At 38.9% G+C, this 24,694-nt stretch overlaps 1 protein-coding gene across 6 annotated transcripts in view; it reads left to right on the forward strand.

Annotated features, from left to right (window-relative positions):
* The window catches only part of C5H12orf50 (chromosome 5 C12orf50 homolog), a 44,724-nt gene that overhangs the window by 11,636 nt on the left and 8,394 nt on the right, over positions 1 to 24,694 (forward strand). For 3 of the 6 annotated variants that reach the window (XM_042467189.1, XM_042467191.1, XM_042467185.1), the window contains 7 exons: positions 5,665 to 5,784; positions 6,812 to 6,935; positions 9,578 to 9,736; positions 9,986 to 10,063; positions 10,163 to 10,321; positions 12,447 to 12,557; positions 15,009 to 15,116. In XM_042467189.1, the coding sequence (XP_042323123.1) occupies positions 5,773 to 5,784; positions 6,812 to 6,935; positions 9,578 to 9,736; positions 9,986 to 10,063; positions 10,163 to 10,321; positions 12,447 to 12,557; positions 15,009 to 15,116 (751 nt within the window). In that variant the 5' untranslated portion in view covers positions 5,665 to 5,772. The remainder of the gene's footprint in view (positions 1 to 5,664; positions 5,785 to 6,811; positions 6,936 to 9,577; positions 9,737 to 9,985; positions 10,064 to 10,162; positions 10,322 to 12,446; positions 12,558 to 15,008; positions 15,117 to 24,694) is intronic. The other 3 variants (XM_042467186.1, XM_042467187.1, XM_042467188.1) reach the window with 3 other exon arrangements.

Here is a 24,694-nt window from a genome sequence, read left to right on the forward strand (position 1 = left end):
TTATCTTTGGATGACAAAATGACTGGAGACTTAACAGTGTTGTTTTAAGGCTGCCAAATTGAAAACGGGAATGAGATACTGTATCTTTAATGGTTGTATACAAGAAGAAAGTTTGGCAGCTGTTGCTTTTCACAAAAGCAAAACCTCTAAAATTTCTTCTTCTATACAACCCTTAAAGAAACAAGAGCACTCTTCCGTTTTACTCTAGCAACCCTACTTTTTAAGAGTAATCTTTTTTGCATCATGGAAACAAATGGGTATTGAAGGAGAAAAGTCAGAAAGGGATCACAACGTTTAAATGAGGTTCAAATGAGGTAGGGTCATGGGGAAGAAACCTTTTGCTTTGACATAAAATGTTGTACAGTAAATTTATAGTGATTTCAAATTAGGTTAAACATCTACAAAATGTTCTGAGTCATATTCCAAGGCATGATATGATATGATAATACCTAGATTACTGAAATAAAATACAAAGAACAAGCTGGACATACATAGTTTGGAAATAGTACTTGCTCCTTGGGTGAATCACACACTCTCACCACAGAAAACCATGTGATAGATTCACTTTAGGGTCACTATAAGTAAAAAATGACTTGAAGGCAGACATCAACAAATATATGCCACTGCCTTTCATTGTTCAATTGCTGCCACTGCATGCTTTTCTAAGGAATCTATGGCCCAGTACAGATGGGCCCTTTGCAGCGTGCCCATGACGTTCCATGGTTGCTTGGGGACAGGGCGTACACACGCCCCACAACCCAAGCATGTCATGGGCGCGCAGCAGCTGTGTGGCACCATCTAGATGGTACATGCAGCGATGACGGGCCAGCAGCACAGTGTCCAAACAGGGCTGTGCTGCTGGCCCGTTATCGCGCCGTCGCTGGCACTTTGGTGCAGTGCAAGTGTGCTGCAAAAAGGAGCCACTTCTGCATGCTCCTTTCTTGCTGCGCAGCAGCGCTGTGCAATTTGGTTGCTATGGCGCTGCTGCGGAGCAAGGAGAGGCACTTCCCCAGCACCTCTTTTTGGCGCTCTGTACCGCGCCTTAATAAAGTTGGTTTAATTGCTTGTTAAATATGGAATCCTGAGCTACCAAGCCAGAGTCCATCTGGCACTGTATTGTAAAACCTACTACAAGACTCCTTAGTTTTTAAAGATTTCTCTTCAGCACTCAGGGGCTATATAGACCACCCCTCAAGGGCGGCATACAGCTGCCCCTTTCCTGGCTGGACCGGGACTGTGGCAACCTCATGCTGTGGCTCTGATCTGGGTTCTGGAGAGCGCAAAAAGGAGCTGCAAAAATCAGCTCCTTTTTGCACCCTCCGAAGGATGCCATCATGTGGATGCAGCGCCAGAGTCACTCCATGATGCCCTGGGGGCAGAGTTAGGGCATCCAGCATCAGGACACTGCACCCTGATTCTGCCCACAGGCCAGCACAAAATGCCGGTCTGTACAGGGCCTCAGTCCTACAGCTCACAAAAAGTCTCCCATACAAAACCCTGCCTCAGTCCACACACCAATTTCATTTAACTCTGTCTTGTTACTTGCGTTTTGCAATTACTCTGCTTCACTTTGTTTCTCATGTTTTAAAACTTCCCATGGTTGATTTTGTTGTTGATGTTTTGTTTTTGTTTTTTGATATGGTTCTCTGTCATCCTTCATCAGAGAGATAATAATCTGATCCTCTCACATGAAAAAACTGAGTCCCAAAAATGTTTTATTGTTCTCCTTCTGCCTTCTTGCCTCTTGTGATCAGTGTTCATCTTCTTCAAGTTCCATCTTGTGTCTCATTCAGAACAATAAAAGGCTATCCTAGTTTACTAGCACTACTAATGACAATTAGTCTAGCATGCTGGTAGACCCAGCATCCATTAATGCCACCGCTTCCCTGAAGAGCTTCCTTACATTTAATGCTGGATTAACAAGTTTATGGCTCCATGCCTTTCTAAGTAACATGTTAACAAAAATTAAGAACAGAACAGTGTTATTCTCTCATTAATTGTTATTCTCCCATTAATAGTTGATGCATTTCTTCTACAGTGTTTCTTACATATTCTTCATAGTTATTGTTGGATGACAGTTTCATCATCCCCACTGAGCATTCCAATGATTAGGAATGGTGAGAGGCATAATCCAATAACACATGGGTATCTAATGTTAGAAAATTTTGCCTGGTATCTAGGTTCTACATTACTTACCCACTCACCAATGTGGAATATAAGTATTAATAAAAGAAAGAGGCACTATTACATGAAGATGATCCCTTCAGACTCCCAATATCTCCCTCCCTCTAAAAAAAAACCTACCAAAAATAGTGAGAATTGTCCTAACTATGGCAGTACCTCCAGAACCTATACTTGGCCTGCTTTTTGAGATGAACAGGTTTCACTGGCATGAGTATAAGACAAAATGATGGATGTAATGCAGCATGCCCTTTAACCCCCAAGCAACTTGTCCTCAGATATGATGGAGGTCACTTTTCCATCACCAGCATACAAGGTACATCCAACTATTACTGTGGCTGACTTCTGTACAAGGAATAAATGTGTACCATTTTGTACATTGCCCCAAGAAGCAAAATACCCTGGGCTGCTCTTGAGGAGAGCAAGGATATCAGCCTTTTTTCAGCATGCAATCAGAATACCATCCTGCCACAAGCACCCTGAACTTTTAGTCTAGAAAACAACCACTAAATATATTTCCTCTGATGATTTCTGCTTCTCTTTGCTTTCTGAGTAGAGCTCCCTGTCTATAGAGATTCCATCTAGGCACATTTCCAGTCAGATTTTCTTTGTGAATGAAAATTATGATTTGCCAGGATCCTCAGAGCTACCTTAAATGAATCTCAATATGTTCCTTTCACAAAGCTCCTTGAATCTGTTTCAAATTATTGAACAGATACCTTTCCCTTCTTATTGCTGTCATTCTGCATTTGTTTCTGGTCTAGCTTTGGAAAGCAACCTTCTTGGGTGCAAACTGCTAATCTCTATCTTATGTCAGACTGCTTCCCTCACATCCCCTAGTAGTTTCCCCTTTCTATAGAAATAACAAGCGATAGCAAGTACATTTCTATATACATTTCTACATTTCCCTTGTACATTTATACAGGATTGCAGCAGGTTTTACCCTTCCCTCCTCAGCTGGAATTAGCAATAAGAAAAAAGTTCAATTTTTGCCAATGAGGTCTCCTCCCCACATCACTGCTTTCAGTGGAAGGGAGATTTTTCCTGGGGATCACAGCTGGTGTGGAAACTCCCCAACCATTGTGGTCCAATAAAGCCCAATAAAACCATCAGGAAGTTAATTTTTTAAAAAAGCCCCACAACTTTGATATTTATATCACGTGTAGTTAGGCACATATGTAAATATGATTGCCATCACATTTAGTATCATATATGACTAGGTCCTCCTTCTTTCTCATTTGTAAACCTCACTAATAACTGCAGCCTTCCTCACAGTGGTGGAGCTGGAAAGACTACAGAGATTATCACACTCTGTTTAAACTGACTTATCTCTCATGGGATAAAGTCGAATTTAAATTTAAAAGTAGGTGTTATTGCACTCAGTCACGGCCGGGCAAGTGCAACCCATCTGCAGTCTAGACACCACTCATGCTTATCCAGTGACTTTTCAAAAATTGACAAATTCTTGTCAATAGCTCAGATTAATGTATAATTGTTTCTCTTCAAGTCTGTATTTGTAACTTTTCTGGAATTTCTGATATTTCACTAGAGGTAGTAAGAAAATGATTCCAAGTTTGTGAAGTCGAAGGCTTTCATGGCCAGCATCCATAGTTTTTGATGGTTTTTTCAGGCTGTGTGGCCATGTTTTATGATTCCAAGTTTTATGCCTGGAACATTGTTGTTGTTGTTAGCTGTCCCTGAGTCAATTCCAGATCATGGCAACCCTGTGGATGAGACATTTCCAAGAATCCCTATCCTCCACTGCCTTGCCCAGATCCTGCCAGCCCTTGCCTCTGATCGACTCTATCCATCTGGTCTGTGGTCTTCTTCTCTTTCTTCTACCCTCTACCTTTCCCAGCATTATTGATTTTTCTAGTGACCCATGCCTTCTCATTATGTGGTCAAAGTACAGTAGTCTCAGCTTGATCATCTTAGCTTCCAAGGAGCGCTCTGGTCTGATCTGTACAAGAACCCATTTGTTTGTCTTCTTGGCTGTCCATGGTATTCTAAGTACTCTTCTCCAGCACCACATTTTGAATGAATTGATTTTCATTCTGTCTGCTTCCTTCACTGTCCAGCTCTCTCATCTGTACATGGTAATTGGGAATACAATGGCCTAAGTGATGCTGATTTTAGTGCTCAGATGTTTATCTTCTTCAGTATTTTGTCCAGTTCTTTCATAGTTGCCCTTCCCATTCCTAGTCTTCTTCTTACTTCTTGATTGCAGTCTCCATTCTGGTCAATGGTTGATCCTACATATAGAAATTCTTTAACTTTTTCAATTTCCTTGTTGTCTAGATTGAATGTATGTATTTCTTCTATGGTCATTATTTTTGTTTTCTTTACATTCAGTATCAGACCTGCCTTTGCACTTTCATCTTTGACCTTCCTTATTAATTGTTCCAGTTCCTTAATGTCTTCTGCTAATATTATGTTGTCATCTGCATATCTTAGGTTGTTAATATTCCTTACTCCTATATTAACTCCTCCTTTTTCTGATTCTAATTCTGCTTTTCTTATGATGTTTTCAGCATACCATCATATATTTGCAATATGGTCCCTAGTGCCTCTTCCTTTTCTGAATCCTGGAGTGCACCAAAAGAATAAGCATGTGTTTCATAGACTACAAAAAGAATTTGATTGTATAGATCATGAAAAATTATGGAACACACTCAAAGGCATGGGGGTGCCACTACATCTGATAGTCCTGATGAGGAATCTGTACCAAGGACAAGAGGTTAGGAACATACAACTGTAATAATTTTGAGAACAAATGTAGCTATAGCCTTTTATAAAAATAATTTCAACCAGTGGCATCGAAATGCTATAATTAGTATATGATAAACAGGTTGGGTGTAGGAAGGACTGTCTTCTTCCATATAAGTCAGCTCATACTCTAAAATGATCAGAGGTATTCCAGTGCTTCCTGGAGGTAGAAGACCGTGATGGGAGAGAGACTTTTGCTGGTTCTTGTGCCATGTTTGTAAAAGTCTCTCTCAAAGGTGGTTTGCCTGTCAGCAAACCTGATGAATTTCCAGTACTAGACAAAGACTCTTTATTTGTTCATACCTTCCAACATGTCATAGAAATGGATTTGCTTTATATTTTATTAGCTGTTTTTAATAATAATAATAATAATAATAATAATAATAATAATAATAATATTTATATACCACCTTTCTAAAAGATCAAGGTGGTTTACAAAATTACAGAAAAATGCATAAAATGCATAAACCATTTACATAAGCAAATAAATAAAATACCTAAACAGTATATAGAACATAATGTATACAAACTAAAATTCCATCCCTCATCCCTTAACTAAAATACAACCAATTTTTGACTGAGTATTTTTAATTTCTAGTTGTTCTTACATGAAATATTCTGTTCATTGTGGAACATAACTGATGTCTGGCCAAAACCACATTTTAAACAAGGCATACTGCATAGCTGTTTTCAAACCCTTTTTTCTTCCCTATACAGGGATCAAAGTGTCGATTCCGTCACTGTGAAAAAGGCATTGTCAGTGACACTGTGTGCTCATTATGGAGAGAGGGAAGATGTTCCCATCAACTTTGCAAATTTAGACATATGGAAATACAGGTAGACGTGACAAGCTCTTTGAAGTGGCCTCTCTTGAAGTAGAGCTATTATAAGTATTTATAGGCTGTCTCTCACCTCTGCCAATGCAAATGTGACATCTTAGTTTCACATTTATGAAGCACAATGTCCCTTGTGACACCCAGATAACAGCTTTGGAAATAATCAGACATCTTTTTATCAACTAAAGATAGCATTGGTTTACATTTTCTACCAAGCTTGAAAAGCTGAATGAATGCATTACATTTTAAGGGCTTCTCCATCTGTACTTTGATTCAGCTTTCTGCTCCCATAACCCTTCTCTTTGAGCTATGGTAATAGAACATTTTATATCTCAGGGTACACAGAAGAAAAATTAGCTATCTTTAAGTCCTAAGTCTTATTAAGTCTAGTAACGACATTGTTCTTGGCTTCAAAGGATTCATGGTTACAGTCACAGTGATTTAAAGGAACCTGGTAAAAGTGTTTTACTGCAGGACATATAGATTGAGTCAAAACAGCCTTAATGGAAAAAGCTTACAGAGTGCTACAGCTGGTACATTCTGTAGCTGTTTTCATGACTTGAGTGTAAGTTGTGTCACAAGCAGAACATATTTGGGTTTGATTTAGCTTTTCTCACAAAATGCTACAGTGGAAAGATTAAAATAGACCTTGTATGTAGGGATGGCCGTCTTCTATAAGTGGAAATAAACTTTTGGGTCTAGTCCACTTGTGTAAAGGGAGTGTGTAATATGGAAAGAACTAGAAGCCCATTTATTTTTTGATACTTTTAAGATCTTCTCGCTAAACTTATGTTGCAAACAGTTGGAAAACTGGCTAGAGCAATTTAGATTGTACTTCTAGATCACATTTCTGTGGGTCTCTGTTTATGTCTCCGGAGTGTTCTCTTGCTAAATAGAAACTAGCAGAGCCATTGATGATTATTATTTCTCATCTACTGTTTTTCGTTGTGTTGTTTCATGAGCTCCATCCACAATTTGTATAACATCTGAAAAGTATTAAATATGGACTCATCTATGTTTCTCCATAGCAAAAATACAACAGCATCTCATGTTTCTGGGAAACACAGCCTTTGGGCTGCATAAGAATCAGTTGTGTCTTCCATCACAGGAAACCTCGTAATATAAATGGACTTTTTTTGCCACCTAGTAGTGGTGAGTACAAATATTTACTGAAATAGAAACATTTAAATGTATAGGAATATTTGGTATCTCCATTAAGCAGAGTATAACAGAGCTAGTGCAATATGAACCTCTGGCAGGAACTCAATGATGCTTTTGTAAGGTTAAAAAAGAGAGGAAAACTCAGGAAATCCATCTTACCATAAGAGAGGAACAAGAAAATAAAACAAGAAAAGTAAATCTATACTAGGTTAGAAGAGCCTCTAAAAGCTGTCTCTCATGTGGGGATTTCCTAGTAGCTATTATTGGGGCTGAAGTCCCATAGATGTTCCCTTCTCAGATAAAGAAAACAAAGTGACTATCTCAAGCAGTGAATCTAGAGGGGTTAAAAAATATCGAAGGAAGTATGAGAATTTCCAAGTTTTTTCCTTTTTTGCATAGATTGTTTTTGTTCACAAAAAAGGGCTGAAACTCCAAAAGCAACAACAGAAACTCAACAAGAGCAACAACAATCAAACCACCCCACCCATACTGATGGGGTACATTCATTTTTGAAGATATCCTATATCATCATGAATAAGTATTCTTTGTCCCTGAACAGATGGACCAGAAAAGTACAGGTTCAGCCTGTGCTATTTTGGCCCGAATGTTCACCCAAGTCAGTCCCTGGGCTGGCATGGGGATGGTCAGGTGTTTACATATCCTTCCCTCCACTGTCCTGGCGATCTGCTACTGGTGCATACTCTGTATCTTTCCATGGCATCGCTCATACTGAGAAGCTTTTCATTGTTGTATCTGATGCAGAAGCGAGCACCTGGCTGCACCCATGTGGCAAGGCACCCAATTTCTGTTTCAGATGTGGCAATTGGGGGGGGGGGGGTGCATAAAGGTAAGGATTGTGTGGAGTCCGCCTAAACAGACAGGGTTTGCTGCAAGTTTCCAGGAATCTCTGCAGCAAACCAGGGATCAAATTACCTGTGTTAAGGGCTGTTTACCCTGGCATCAGGTTGGATCCACCAGATCTATGTCTGGTCTGCCAAAATTTCTCCTGATCCTAGCCCTCGGGTTTTGGCCTGCATCATTCAAACAGGACCAAACAAGACCAGGAAGAACATAGGCTTTCTGCCTGGATGGACAGCTCTTTTACCTCTCTATCCACGAGCTCCATAATTCCTACCTTTGATTTAAAGGACTATATGTGGCTGATTTAAACAATACTCCAGTTGAAAACCACTCATGGAAAATTACTCTTCTTTGCTCTGTGCAGCCACTCATTATTCTGAGCAACTTGAAACCACTTGAAACAGACAACAACAAAACTATTTTTGGGAGGCTTTGTATAGATTGGCTATTTTTAGTGGAAATACATATTAATGGCCACTTGACCCATATATCAGCTAGCTGCAGACCTTGGTATGTATCTTGAATTGCAAGAATCAGCATAAATCAGGAGTTACTGAAAATCAGTTTTACCATCCCAAATATATATATATATATATATATATATCTCAGAACACTTTGGGGGATTCAAGGTACAGTTGTTATCTTGTGACTAAAAGACTGTCTAGTCAGACAGCTTGCTTCTCTAACTTGTAGAGCTTGCTTAAACTGAGTATTATTATAGGAGCATTTAAGTATCCAGTGTTTTTTCCTCCATAGCAAATTTACCATGTGAAAGCTGGATTGAGCATTCAAAGACAAGAGAATGAGAAACAATATGAATAACTGATGGATTGTGTAACTTAGAAATCTCGTATTTGCATGTACGTAGTCAGAAGATGAATGTTGTATTTTATATTTAGTTATGAGAGTATGGTGCTAATACAATGGATTTTACTCTATGGAGCATACATGTGGAAAATATTGTGTTGAAATTGGGAAGAAATCAATTTTGATATTGCAGAAAAGATCCAAATATGGATTACTGCCATATATATTTCCTGAAAAAATGTATGTGCATTTTCCAGTTTTACTAGATTCCATACATATTTTTTCATTTTAAATAAATAAATAAAATGTCTGAACTAACTCTAACTGGAGAGAATGTCGCTAAAAACTATATGGCCGTAGTTATGGCAGAAGGTTTAGCATCATTGAGGTAATAATGTGGTATGTAACTGAGAATACAGATTTTATCTAATTGGTTTTAAAAAACATTGTATAAGACCCAGTAGCTGAAGCTGTCTAATCATAAGCTGTTTTTTTCACAAAAAAGAACCATATAGTATTTTTTTTAAAAAAATAAATGATATAGAAACCTTTAGAAATTAAATTGAATCCCATTTTGAGAGAAAGATGGCTATTAATTAATTAAAGAACAGGATAAAAGTAAGATAAAAATCAAGAGCAGTACAAGATCTAATATTCGAAGACCATATTTAGAACTTGGAGAATAAAGTACCTTAACTTGGTGGCCAAAAGACCACTTTGACCTCAAGAGGTGAACCTGATTCTATAAAGAGTTCTATAAAACTCTTATGCTCAATCAACAGCTGTATTTAATGGGCTGGTAGTTCTAATAGTAATACATACCAATTTGTGTGTGTGTGACTGTGTGTGTGACTGTTTTAGAAAACGGCGTCGGTTTTTTTGGAAGTGATTTAATGTAATTGTATTTGATGATTTTGATATTTTACTCAACAGTTTTATACTGAACTTAAAGTTCCTTCCTGTAGATTCTACACTGCAAAAGGAAGTTGAGGAAGGAATTTTACCTCTTGACCAAAATCAAGATTCCACCAAAGGTCAAGAAAATACATTAAGACCTATTCATCCACCATTGATTATTACCATCAATCTTGAGGAGGAGGAGGAAGAAGAACAGGAGGAGCAAAGTAAATATTTTGTCAGACTGTGTGTTTCCCTTTCTAATGTTTTTAGTAAACCAAATCATCCTAGAAAAAAATTGCCTTAAAATCAAGGATCTCTCTTATCATTAAATGATCACAGTGATGACAGCTAGCCTTTCTGTGACCACATATGACTTATACTATAAATGCATTCCAGTTCATTTATGCTTTGTATGGTTTAGGAAGAAATCGGGCAAGATCTTTTTTCTTTTTTTAAAAAAACCTTTCTTACAGATGCATCTTATTTATTATCAAAGACACCAGAAGACATAGAAGAAGAAAAGGCAATAAAAGAGATGTGTTATAAATCAGGTAGGAACCTTATTACAGACTCTCTAGCCCTGGTTGTTTTTTTAAAGTCGATATCACTAAGGTAATTTTTGTTCTTTTCCTTGTTGGGGTGTACTTCAGGAGAATATTACAGAATTCAAACTTCTCAGGAAATTCACTTAACAAAAAACAAAACTTCAGCGCTGGAGAATGAACTTTTGAAACCCATGGAAACTGGGAGAGATTTACAAGAAGGCAAGGACATGAGAAACAGAACGTCTAACAGAGGATGGCTTGAATGTCTGTTTTAAATAAATGATACATAGATTTTTTTATAATTATAATTATAATTGCTATTTATCACAGTAGATAGATAGATAGATAGATAGATAGATAGATAGATAGATAGATAGATAGATAGATATGAGATAAATATTTTAAAAGATACATGTGTGTGTTTATAGCAATGTTATTAATTATATATATTTAAATATTATATACAAACACGCACATATAGATATATACTTAGAAAATCATGGTTATGACATTTCTCAATGTACATGCAAGATGAGGTATCAGATAATAGGATACCTGCCTGAATCCCAGAGAATAATGTTTGAGACTTGGAGAGCCATGCCAATCATAGTAAATAACATTATCTGACCTGGTATAAGTACCTTTCTTTGTTCCTAGGTATGCAAAAGTGACAATGGCGCTTTACAGAGCACCCAAAAAGGGTGCTCTGCTGGCACCCGTGTTTGCTGTGCCAGGGAACTGCAGCAGACAAACCGCGTGATTCCCTGGCGCAGCAAAAAGAACTCGCAAAAAGCAGCGCACTTGCGGTGTCATAACCGTGACATGCGGACGCTAAGTGTCTGCGATGTCAAAATGGCGGCACCCATGTAGAATGGGTGCTGCCATTTTGTATGTACTAGGTACGTACTAGGGTTAGGGCGTCTGGAAAGGACGCCCTTTCCTAACCCTAGTATGTACCTAGTACGTACTTTTTGCACATCTGTAACACGCCACAATTATGTTTTTCGTGAACTTAAATGCAACAAATAATTATCTATGAGTCAGATCAGTTCAACACAGTTAGGCTTATTTTTGAGTAAATGTGTGTAAAACTGTGTTGTGTTTTAACCTGAGCTAGTTCATGATGTGTGTTTGCATGAACATATGTAACTGGGATGGGAAAAAGAGAAGCCACATCAGCCTATCTACCCTAAACAACTCCTTTGACTGGTCTCTCAAATAGTGAAGGAACTCCCAGGGCACTCACTTTGGGAACTCCTGCTATTGCTGGGAAGACAGGAGTAGCAAGTGGTCAAACTGGAAACATATGAGCTGACAACAATGAGTTATACACGTGAAGATAATGGCAGTGCACATCTGAGACAATTATACCTGTTAGCTATAAAGTAAAGAATGCTTACTTTAAAAAAATATTTGGAGGAAAAGATTGGCTTGCAGTCTCAAATAGGAGCAGTGGTGCTAGAAAACTGATATTCCCATTACAGAGACCTCACTTTCAAACCATTTGTTCCTTCTGATTCTTTCATTATAAAGTTCTATCATCATGACATCAGGACTTAAGATGCTGAAATTATGGGGAGAAAATAAAAATAACACCTGACCACTATCACACTTAGCCAAATCATATCCCACAGCCTTTGAAAAAAACATAAATATTTCCATTTCTGTTAGGGATATAGCAAAAGCTAAGAGGAGTGAGCCTCCTGGATTCTCACCCCCATCATGATTTATGACATTGTCATTATTTTAGCTCAAGGACCAAAATTTGCTTTGTGTGCTTTGCTTTCTTATTCCATTCAGGCATTGTTATTGCTTATGTAAGGTATTAAATAACTAGCAGAACAATCCTAACTGAAAGATGCACTTGCTGTAAGAGTTTGGGAAGAAACAGAAGCATCTTGTGCCAGCTGAGCTACTTTTCTGCTGCCTGGTGTTTTGCCTGCATAATCACCTTCTGCTGGATGATCTTTGATGGTGTAACTGCTCTGAGATCAACCAGAAGAACAACCAACAAAAGAGTGGGTTGGATAGTGGGAGGAGCTGAGTTATACCAGAGTGAAATCTCCCATGGCCTATAAACACACACATAAGGCCAGTACAAAATTTGGGTAGTAATCAATAATTTCCAACATCTCTAGTCTAGGACGAGTTTGAATTTAATACAAGTTCAGCTGGCCCTTCAGCGAAGGTGGTCCTTAGCCATATTGGTGAATTAGGATTGTTTTTAAACCAGTAGTGTGATATCTATAGTGCAGGCTGGTTGAGTGCTAAAGTTAACATAATAATAGTTTGCTTAATTAATAATATGGTAATACATGTGCCATAGAAATATCTCTGTTTATCAGGTAAAATTTAATAAATTCACCGATTCTGTTGTTTGCTCTTCTAGGTGATGGTGTTGCAGTTCCATCAAAGTTTAATATTACTGAGCGGCAATCAGAGATAACAACATCTTTAGACAGTAAGTCTAGATCTGATCTTAGCGCCTTTGAAAACGGAGGTAATTATTTACAAGATATATTCAGTATTTTAATTCTTATAAATAGTAAAAAGGAATTGGAAGCTTGTACAGAACTACATTCTGTATTTAAATACACACACACACACACACACACACACACACACACACACACACACACACACTAAATGGCTGCCCACCCATCATTTTCAAATAAGCAAATGTATATACAGTGGATCCTCCATAATGGTGGGCTAGTGATCCATGGATTTGACCATCTGCGGATCACCATCCCCTATATTATTCAGTATTAGTGTGTGCAGGTCACCACTATTGAATAATATGGGGCCTGAGCATCCATGTATTTTGCATCTGCAGGGAGTCCTGGAACTGAACCCTCATGGATGAGAAGGTTCCACTGTATATTAGCTTTATTTCATATCACATTTTTTCTCATGTATGGAAGTCCTGGCCAGTTTTGTTTGTTTGTTTGTTTGTTTTCTTTTTTGGCTTCTTATATTTCAAGCATTGCCTGTCTGCCTTTATTTCAATAGCTTGCTTTAAAAAAAAATGAAATTAAGAATTAGGATGTTTCATGATGCCAAAATGTTGTTCCAATATCCTATTCCATCCTTGAACAACAGAAGATGCTCAACACATGCAATCATACATTTAAGACCGAACACATGATCCTTAAAAATTGAGCCAATCCAACCTAGGAATTGGCACTGAAACAATTTTGCATTGATAGATCATATGGATAATACTGGCATTTGTTGCAGAAAATGGTATCTGCAGCAGCAAGGAAGACTAGTGGGAAAACCAAACATCACAGGATTTTCTTAATGATTTGTTATAGTGTAATAAATTCTTTAAAGGATCTGTTAGAGAACTCTTTCAACAGAAAATGGAAATCTGTATCTCTGTCATCAAGGAGGATAGAGATTGATCAAAGGCTTTCATTCAAAATGTGTAAGACACTTATTTATTATTTATTAATAAAAATTGAAACTAACCCCTCCCCCCACTTTTCCCCCTTATTTTTCTGGGCAAGAAAAAGAGCTTGTTCACATATTTTTTTATTAGAACACATCAGTTCAATAATATATCAGACTGTCAAACCATGGGCCGAAATAGGTGGCCTTGAAGGGGTGGCTTCACACCGCCCCTTTGATCGCCAGATCAGGGACTGCAGTAACCATATGCTGCAGCCCTGATCCAGCTTCTTGCCAGCCCAAAAAGAAGCAGCAGAAAGCTGCTCCTTTTTTGAGTCAGCAAAAAACTGGATTTTTTGCTTCTGCCGCTGCTGCCACTACCACTACTGCTGGAACACCACAAAGCTGCCCACCATGTGGTCAGGCAAGCAGCTTCACGGGCGGCAACCAATAAGCCCTCCTGGGGCTTGTCCTGGGTGATGTTTTCAATGGTGTCCAAAGGGCTGGAGAATAATTCTCTGTGTCCCATCCAAGAGGAGACATAATATTTGTGTAAGCCATACGTCCATACAACTGTGTCATTCACAGGATGCCACCCTGTGCCTCCATGCCTGCAAGAACAGCAGAATGAAAGTTATGCATATTATCATTTCAACCTTGGTGGGGGTTCTTTTAAAAAAACTTTGAATAACTTCAGCTGGTAGAATTCATAGATATAGCCATGTTAGTCTATAAAATCAGTATGTAAAGAGCTCTTGTCGCACCTTTTGAAAGTAACTGAAAGAAAGAAGTTGGCAGCATGAACTTTCTTAGGACTTCATCACATGGGGGAAAAAGCAGGGGTTTAAATGGACATTAGCCAATGAATATCGTGCAATCCCGGTGAAGATTTTCACATGCATCATGATTAAAGAGGCTTTATCCTGGCAATAAACAGGTAATAACCAGCAACAAACAATTCATGGGGAAATCCCATGAATGATTTGTTGTGATCACATGCTTTTCATGGGCTAATGTCTGTTTAAACCCTCACTTTTCCCTGATTTTCCTCATGTGATATCAGTCAGTCAACCTTTATTAGGCATACAACAACAGCATACATTTACAATAAAACTTCAGGATTGTTATTAAAATTTAAGCCATAATCTTGTTGCCTCCACCAGAAAATTGGCCATTAGCGAGTCCGATCTTCCAATAAGTATACCACTGATAACCCATCCAAACAGATATTCATTTCCAATAACCTTCTTAACAATTTTCCCCTTGGATTTATATACAATGGACAAAGCAATACAATATGATGGAGAACATCTGGAGCTTGACCACAGTGACATGATGTGATCCTTAGACTTCAGTCTACTTCCTCAGATGCTTCAGCTATATGTTTTCCCCATTTGATTGCTCATTCCCTTTTCCATTTATTAATACATATGTTTAAAAGTACATATTTTGATATAGTTCTTTGGAAGACTTCTGCTGATTTCTTTCTTTTGTGATTTTATACATTTATTTATTTTGTTCTCTTGGTTAACTCTGTAATGCTTCCCCTTCCCTACAGGAGGTGATTGTTATTTGCCACAAAGAAGTATATTTATTGGAGCGATACAAAGCAAAATGTTCAGTGGAGAAAAAGCATTTAATGTGCTGAAGTGTTCAGACATTAAAGGTACTTGGAGATTATGTCTCATCTGGGAAAATTTCCTTTTAAAAACACTTTTTTCCTTTCCCTTTTCAATTTCATAATACATTTTGGCAAGACATTTATTTGATTTATCTAATATGTGTCAGAGGCTTCAACTGCACTGATAGTTAATTTTATTCCCTGGGGCTGCATCCACACTGCAGAAATAATCCAGTTTGAAACCACTTTAACCACCATGGCACATTGCGATGGAATTCTGGGAATCGTTGGTTTCAAAGCTCTGGTGCCTCAACAAACAAACATTCCCAGAATTGTACTAAGCCATGGCAGTTAAAGTGGGGTCAAACTGGATTATTTTTGCAGAGCAGATGCAGCCAAGATGTCTGACTGAGCAATCCACATTTATGGGTGTATCCCTTGTGCCAGCATCTTGAGATAGGAGTCTAAAGTTCTAATTCAGTTGCAGCCATTGACTTCACTCTCCCTCAAACTAGTTTCTGATATATCTCTCTATTAAAGTCCTATTAAAATTAATAAACAATATAAAATTTAGTTAGCCGAGAACAGGATCTTTTAATGGGGATGCCTTAAAAGAAGGAAAGCTACTGAACTGGAAACAGAAAATGGAGATTCATTTTTGCCCTTAGGGGGGAAAAAGGAGTAAACCAATGAGGAGCAACTTTCCCCTCCCAACTGTTCTATTAACTGCATCACATCAAGTTTTAGAATGAGGGAAAGAGAAAAATTTAATGGATCAGCTGACTACTGCCCAAAGTCTGGAGTCAATATTGAAAATATTTTCATTTCATCAAGCAATAGTAACTTGGAGTGGCTGGCAAGACAGAACAGTAGGAAAAACAGAGATGGTAAGGAAAGTGGAGATGACAGAGCAGTAAGACTTAAGGAAAGAGGGGTAGAAGAGTCTAATAAAAGCAGAAAAGTTAAAAGCAAAGGTTTAACAAAATATAGAGGCTTACTGGTGCAGTTTGGGTCAGAAAAACAAGTTAGTAAGCAAAGTCATCAGTAGCTCCTTCAAACCAACATGTTGAAAAGGTGGATTCTGTTCAGGATAAAGGAAATCTAAATGGTCAGCTATTCCTAAGGCTAGAGGGCACAGATAATGATAATGTGATGATATGCCACTTCTCAGGAGAAGATAATTCAAGGAATGCACCATCACCTCAAGTAAACAGAGGAGAGGTTTAGTCTGTAGCAATGATACACCACCAAGAGGAGCAGAGGATTTTTTTTTTCATATTTACAAACAATAATATCAGTGGAACCTCATACATCTTCAACATATACCCAGAGTGATCTGCTGTCATAACAGCAGCACTTCATAAATCATCATTATGAACTATAAAATAAAATACCAATGAGGGGAAAAAATAACAGAGAAGTCACTGTTCAGCAGCCCCAGTCTGACATATATGAGATGAAAGATAGAAGTAAGGAAATGGTAGATAGACAAATTGGTGAGAGACTCAAAGATTATAATGAATGTAAACAAAAAAATTCTGTAGCGCTTTTAAATACACATAGCATGTTATATAAAGCTAATATAAATCAGTATATGGATAATAATTTAAGCACAAATCTATTTTCTAATTTTAATTCAGTAAATTTAAACATTAATTCAGCAAACAGCAAACTGAGTTAAGATATCCTTTACATGAACTTTCTGGTGAGACTAATGGCAGGTTGACCTCCCCAAGCAGAGCTCCATGACAGCAACAAAACTTTGGCAGAGTTCAGAGACTCTTTGGCAACAAAAACAGCTGGGTAGGTGGTGAATTCCAGTTGGCTAAACTCTCTGTATAAGGACAGAGCGTGAGATTGCCTACTTGAGCTCTGGAATGCCCTACTCATGAGGACATAATGTAAATCGTGTTGGTTTGAAGTGAACAGCAGTGGAGAAGCCCTGGGATGAACAACAGGATCAAGCTGCTGAATGTAAGCCATTAAATGGACACTGGACTGAAAACAGATAAATAGCCATTGAGAAATACATTTTCTTCCTTCCATTAGGGAAAAATATTTAATAGACAGAGGGATTTTAGAAATTATAAACTGCAATGGAACAATGTGAAGTTGAAGGCTTTCATGGCCGGCATCCATAGGGTTTTTTGTGGGTTTTTTGGGCTATGTGGCTATGTTCTAGAAGAGTTTGTTCCTGTGATTTCTCCAGCATCTGTGGCTGGCATCTTCATCTTCCTCTGAAGATGCCAGCCAGAGATGCTGGCGAAACATCAGGAACAAACGCTTCTAGAACATGGCCACATAGCCTGAAAAACCCACAAAAAACTATGCAATGGAGCAGATAATAATAATAATAATAATAATAATAATTTGTTTTATTTATATACCGCTATTCCAAAGATCATAGCGGTGAACAGCAAGTAAGCTAATTAGCAAGTAAGCTAATTTGCCCCCAACAGTCTGGGTACTCATTTTAGAGACCTCGGAAGGATGCAAGCCTGAGTCGAGCTTGGGCCCTTTTGCTGCTGGTCTTGAACTCGCAGCCTTGTGGTTTTGAGTGAATGGCTGCAGTACAGGCATTTAACCACTGCGCCACCAGGGCAGCTCATGTTCCAGTTTAGGCAGCAAAACAGCCAGCATGTTAGGAGAAGAGCCACTCACTCAGCAAGGTGTGGTCACCAACAGTTCTGACTTGCTCAGGATTCCTGAGGGGGAAGGTTTGTGAACTTTGGACATCAATGGAACATGAAAACAACAACAGTATAATACATTTTACAGACTGTACAAAAAGGCCACAAAATCTAGTTCTCCAAGAGTCCAAAGGACATATACTTTACCTCTCTGGTATTGAAAACCTAGGAAAAGAGGAAAATTGTTTGCAGGGAAATTCAACATCATCTGCAAATCTCAGCCATAGTGAAGGTGGCAGTGAATCAAATATTCAAAGGAATATTATCAATTTTCTTTATGGTACTGGAGCCCAATGGTAAATTTTGGTCAATTATGGACTTAAATACCTGAAAGGATTTATAAATGCCAACACTTAAAGATGGAGACTTTGTAAACTATCATGAAAAATCTTTATATAAACAATTATATGGTCTCTATCATTCTCTGAGAGGCATACCTTCACATTCCAATGACTGAGAATTTCAGAAAATACTAGCTTTCATTTTCACAGAGAGTACTGTAAGTTCAAGGTTCTGCACTTTGGCATGGCTTCTGTGCCTAGGCTCTTCACAAAGGAGTTGATGGAGTTAATAGTGAATCTGAGGCAAAAAAGGGATCCAGTTATTCCCTTATTTAGGCTTTATAATAGGGAAGGCCAAGGAGGATTTGGAACACACCTTGAGTTGTTTGCAGGATCATGGTTTCCTGATAAACATGAAAAAGAGTCACTTGGAGATGACCACAAACATTACTAATTTGGTGTCCAGATAGATGTGTTTTTTCCCCCAAAGAAAATACAGCAAATTACAAGATAAGTCAGGAAGAAGAAGGTTACAGATTATGAACTCTGTGGATATGATGCATTTAGCTACAGCCCAGTGTTCCTAATCTCTATGATACAGCAAGTACCCTGGACAAGGTTTCACACACAAAAGAGGCTCACACCTCATCAACTGGTATTTGGCAAAAGCTGAAAACAAGTTTATGATGGTGGTTATAAAACCACAACTTGGACAAGGGAATTCCTTTTTATCCTTAAAGAAAAGTAATAACAACAACAAATGCCAGCCTTTCAGGATGGGGAGCTCATTAAAATGGTTTTTTTGTTCAGGGGAAATGATCACCAATGGAGGTGAAACAAAATATAAATTTGCTGGAGTTGAGAGCAATCTGGCTAGCTATAGTGAGGTTCACAAATATGATAAAAGAATTATAATGTGCAAGTGAACACAGGCAACATGACAATCAAATTATATCTTTGTAATCAGGGAGGTTCTCACTCTTCTTTGCTAGTTAAGAAGGTGACCAAGCTATTAAGCCAGGCAGAGAAAAAAAAGTACAATCAATTTTTGCTGTTTATTTGAAGGACACAGTGAATATTCAAGCAGATTATTTGAGCAACAACAAAACAGGGCAAGGGGTTCTTTAAATCAAGAAGTATTTGATGCATTAAACTGTACATTAAGGGCTTGTTCACATGTGGCAGGAATTCAAAGCTAAAAAGATGTTTTCAATAGATGGTAGCACAGGTGCAGAGCAGTAAGATGCCTTATGGGTTCCTTAGCCAAAATAAATTCTATGTGCCTTTCTCCCTTTACCAGTATTGCAGAGGGTACTGTCAAATGTGTTCATGGAAAGGGCACAGGTTGTTTTGATTGCACTTTACTTGATATATGGACTCTGGTTTCTACTCCTTGTTCAAATATCAATAAAACCAGTTTGGCAGTTACCAGAGAAGGAATATCTGTTATTTCTGAGTCCAATAATACATCTGGGTCTAGAATGGTTGAGACTGACCACAAGGGTGTTGAACAGCAACATTTGAAGTATCAGGGGAATTCAATATGAATAGTGGAATCATTTTTTGCTTCAAGAAGGCAAGTCACTCAGATAATATATGAGGTGATGGAACGGTAATTCAAGAAATGGTGCAATGAAAAGATAGTGGTGACAGAGCAGGTGCAAATACCAGATGTGTTTTGACACAGCAGAAACAGCCTGCGGCCCCAATCTGCCTTTTCCTTGGCCAAAAAAGATCTGCTTCTTTTTCAGCTGGGAAAAAGGCAGCTTTTCCAGCCCCAGCACAGCCCAAAGCTGGTTCCCAGATGCTGCAGCAGTGTGCAACATGTCAAGCCGCCCACATCTGGATGGCCACCCGACTTCTGGGTGGCATGGGAGTGTGCGACGTATAAACACTGTGCTCCCAAACTGCCCGATGGTGGCTTTTAGAGCCAGTTTTTTCCAGCTCATAGTGGAATATGGGATTCAACCCCTGGTCTCCAGGATCCTGGTCCAGCACTCAAGCCACTATGCTATGCTGGCTCCCATAATTAATCTACACTTGTCCCCCCCCCCCCCACACACACACAACTATGTCTAATAGTTCCATGATAAAGGGACTGGCCAGGTTTGTCACAACAACCCCACAGAACACCACAGATACTGCTCCATAACAGGGATCACTTTGGGGCACAGGTACCTGATCCAAGGAGAAATCTTGAGGGGGAAAGGGGTAAGGTGAAAAACAAGGAGACTAAGATCTGGAACCAACTTGGAGAGTGGATCTGTCGCATATTTCTTAGACCCACCATGGTTGTCCATCTCTGGTTTATGGATGGTGGTGATAGGGATGAAATGCTAAGGCATCCTCTGCCCTCTGCTTTGGTGTTGAGATAAAATTGGTAGCCTGTACAGGTCTGGGAAATGCGGGTTCAGGTCTACTCCCTGTGGTATTGCAGTTTCACATTTGATCTTCAGGTTTTTTTTGGGGGGGGGGTCCCTTCCCTCCTCTGACTTGTTTGAGACTTTCCCGAATGGAGAGGATCAAAATATAAAAAGACCTTAATATATTAGAAAGCTGGGCCAAAGCTAACAAAATGAATTTCAGCACAGAGAAATGTAAGGTACTGCACTTAGGGTGGAAAAAAATTAAATGCATAGATATAGGTTGGGGGACACCTGGCTTAACAAGACTGTATGTGAAACAGATCTAGGAATACTAGTAGATCATAACTTGAACATGAGTCAACAGTGTGCTGTGGAATCTAAAAAGGCTAATGTGAAGCTAAAAAGGCCAATGCAATTCTAGACTGCATCAATAGAAGTATAGTGTCTAGATCAGTGGTCTCCAAACTGTGCCCCTTAAGAGATTTTGGACTACAGCTCCCAGAAGCCTCAGCCATGTTGACCAATAGTCTGGGATTCTGGGAACTGAAGTCTGAAAGCCCTTAAAGAGCACAGTTTGGGGACCACTGGTCTAGATCAAGGGAAGTAACAGTGCCACTCTATTCTGCTTTGGTCACGCCTCACCTGGAATACTGTGTCCAGTTATGGGCACCACAATTAAAAAAGGATTTTGACAAACTGGAGCATGTCCAGAGGAGGGTGACTAAAATGGTGAAGGTTCTAGAAACCATGTCTTATGAGGAGAGATTTAGGGAACTGGGTATGTTTAGTCTGGAGAAGAGAAGGTTAAGAGTTGATATGACAGGCCTGTTTAAATGTTTGAAGGGATGTCAGGTTGAGGATGGGGCAAGGTTGTTTTCTACTGCTCCAAAGAATAAGACCCAGAACAATGGATGCAAGCTACAGGAAAAGATATTCCACCTAGACATTAGGAAGAACCTCTTGACAGTAAGAGCTGTTTGACAGTGGAACACACTCCCCCGAAGAGTGATGGAGTCTCTTTCTTTGGAAGTCTTTGAGCAAAGGCTGGATGCCATCTGTCGGGGATGCTTTGATTGTCAGTTCCTGCATGGCAAGGGGTTGGACTGGATGGCCCTTAAGATCTCTTCCAACTCTATGATTCTATGATCTTCAAGATGGAGTGAATAAAGTTTTAAGACCTAATACACTGAAAAGGCAGGTGGCATATCTATCAACAATTTTGACACCTGGAGGACAAGTTTTTTTTTGAGCCATCCTCCTGTCATTTAAAAAAATATTGCTTAATTAGAGCTACAGTACACAGATTCCCATCATGGGATGTAAATCTGGTTCTGAATGCCCTGACAAAATATCTCTTTAAACCACTTAGAGAGAGTTCACTTAGACGGGTGTCCTTGAAAGTAGTTTTCCTGGTGGCAATCACATCTGTCAGAGTTATGTCAGAGCTAGATGCTCTGTCAGTCAATCCTAATTTGTGTAGGTCCAAGGAAGACAAAGTAACAATGTTAGATCCAACATAGGCAGCAAAGTATGTGGAAATTAGAGGATACATTTGCCAACCTTCTGTCCAGATCCATCATATCCAATGGAAAGGAAATGTCACTCTTACAATTTATGTTAAAAGGATGGAAAGGATTAGATGTTCAAAAGCCTTGTTTGTTTACTTTTATTCAAAGACTTTAGGAAACAAAGCAACAGGAAGTATATTGTCTGGATGCATTAAAGCCTGCATCTTCTTTTGTTATGACTGCCTGCAAATTCTGAGGCCTAAGAATGTATGGGTGCATTCAAATAGGTCTGTGGTAACATCTAGGGCATATGAAGTCATGAAATCATTGGAGGAAGTGTGTAAAGAAACTGAGTGAAAGGAGTCTTCCATCTTTATAAGACACTACAAAATTGATAAATACAAGTCTGATTAGGCAGCCTTCAGGCAACAGTATTACAGGAGGTGGCAATAAATTATTATTATTATTATTATTATTATTATTATTATTATTATTACATTTTTTATAAAGTGCTGTAAACTTGCACATGAATAAAATCGATAAGAATAATAAAACCTGCCAGTGGCATACAATCTAAAAAATAACAAATGCATATAACAGTAGATAGTAATACAAGCTAGAATAAAATAAGCTAACAACAGGTTAAAAACATCAAATAACAGACATCAGGTTAAATATCAGATGTCAAACAAAAACAGTCACACACTACCTGGAAACGCTTCCCTGAACAATATAGTCTTTAACTCAGTTTTAAAACTGGTTAGGGAAGTGATGAGCTGCACTTGTGGGGGCAGAAGGTTCCAGGAGTGAGGGGCAGCAAGTGTAGATTAAATAGTACCCATTCATTGCAATGAGCTTGGGTATGTCCCATAAGTGTGGATTGTTCATGTGTCATCCAGAGAATGAGAAGTTGATGCCTACCATGAAGGCTCATTCTTGGATGACTGCATGAGCATTCCACCCCACTGGGAATGTTATTAATAGTTTAGAATACTATTTTTTTAAAAAAAGGTTTGGCAGAGTAAATTGTTAGTGGCAACGCTTTGTAGATGTGAAGCAGGGGAATTTATAATTAGCTCATTTACTTTGGGCTGTGCTACAAACAGCCCTTTGGAATCGTGTCTCAATATATATACCAAGGGGGGAAAGATAAAGGATTGCCGAGACAGGACTCTTCCAATGAATTGTAATTTACTGAGGGGAAAAACACACAGCAATGTAAGCACACACACACACACAAGCTAAATTAAAAAGGGGTTCACTAACGGGATAGTTACCATCAGCAGGATTGCTTCTTAAAGATGTGGTCTCATGGCTGGGATGTAGGGTTCTGCTGTTCTGGAGCACTCAGAACTAACAGGTATTCAGAGAGAGACATGGGGTCCCCCTGTATTCCATACTAGCCTGCAGAAACAAAGGAAATTTGGGGTCTTTTATAGGCAAAAAGTGTTTGTCATACATCAAAGGCCTGAATCTGCATGGGAAAGATCACTCAAGATAGAAGTCCAGAGGTGGAAGTTTGGGATGTAAATGGGCAATCACCAGTTTGTGGTGCAAAACATCCTGGCTGTAAATCACCTAGCCTTTCCATCTTAGAAGTGCAAATTCTTTCCTTGCAGCTCCCAAATTATCTGATATGTTTATTTGAGCACCCTGGGTACATGATCTGCCACTTCTAGAATCATGGCTGCTCACAGTTCAGAGTCCATTCAGGGCCATGGAAGGGAACACATACACCACAAAATTGGAAGACTTTTAGTGGTTATAACAGCTTTGAATTAAAACTGGTATGAGGGAGAGTGGAGTTAACAGATTCAACTGAATTAGAACTTTGGAATCCTGCCTTGAGATGCTGGCATGAAGGATAAACCCTGCTCATGCAGTCATCCAAGATTGAGAATTCACAGTAAATGTCAACCTCTCATTCTCTTATCTCACTTAACATTAAGTTTGTTATTTACAACTATGGCACATTCCACTCTCTTTGGTGCCAAATTAAGCTTTTGAGTTCAGACGGATCAGTGTGTTAATTACTATGCTCTCATATTTTACTGTCCTATGAACCATTTCAACTTCCCAAGAGACTAAAAAAAGATTGTGCTGAGCGACTCCTCAGATGAGCTCTATACTGCATAGCAGGCTCAGTTTCATAACATATTTAAAGACACATAGTAATCAACTGGATTGTTGTGCCGTTTATCACAACAACTAATACCCCCAAGGTGTCTGTGTTAACCTAAGTAATCACATGATAATCCCTTGGGACCAGCTATTCAGGAATATGAATTCCTATAAACAGTGTCAGCAGTTGGGTTGGGGGACCCTTCTTTGAGTGGCCCCACTTCTTCATTGCTGCTGCTGCTGCTGCTGCTCATTTGCCTGTGTGTCCTTCTGGAACCAGTCAGTACCCAGGGACAAGGTGTACAGAGTCTATTTTGATTCCTCCTTCTCCTTGATTCTGTTGAGGCTAACACATGGAGAGAGCAAGTAAACATATCTCCTGGATTCTGCTCTGAATCTAGTTGTCCACATTTCCACAGTGGCTAGGAGTGTGGATGCAGGATTAAAGCTAGTGCATCAGCTCTACCCATTCCTAAAAATGTTTAACCTGGCCACAATGATGCACACCTTAGTTACATTCCATTTGAACTCATGTAATGCACTCAATGGAGGGCTGCCTTCAAAAAGAGTTTGGAAATGTCAACTGATCCAAACTACTGTGGCCATGCTGTTGAACAAGGCCAGTTCCAGGGAGCACAGGATCCCCTTGTTATAACA

Source organism: Sceloporus undulatus, chromosome 5 (genome assembly GCF_019175285.1).
Source record: "Sceloporus undulatus isolate JIND9_A2432 ecotype Alabama chromosome 5, SceUnd_v1.1, whole genome shotgun sequence".
In the NCBI taxonomy this organism is placed as follows: Eukaryota; Metazoa; Chordata; class Lepidosauria; order Squamata; family Phrynosomatidae; genus Sceloporus; species Sceloporus undulatus.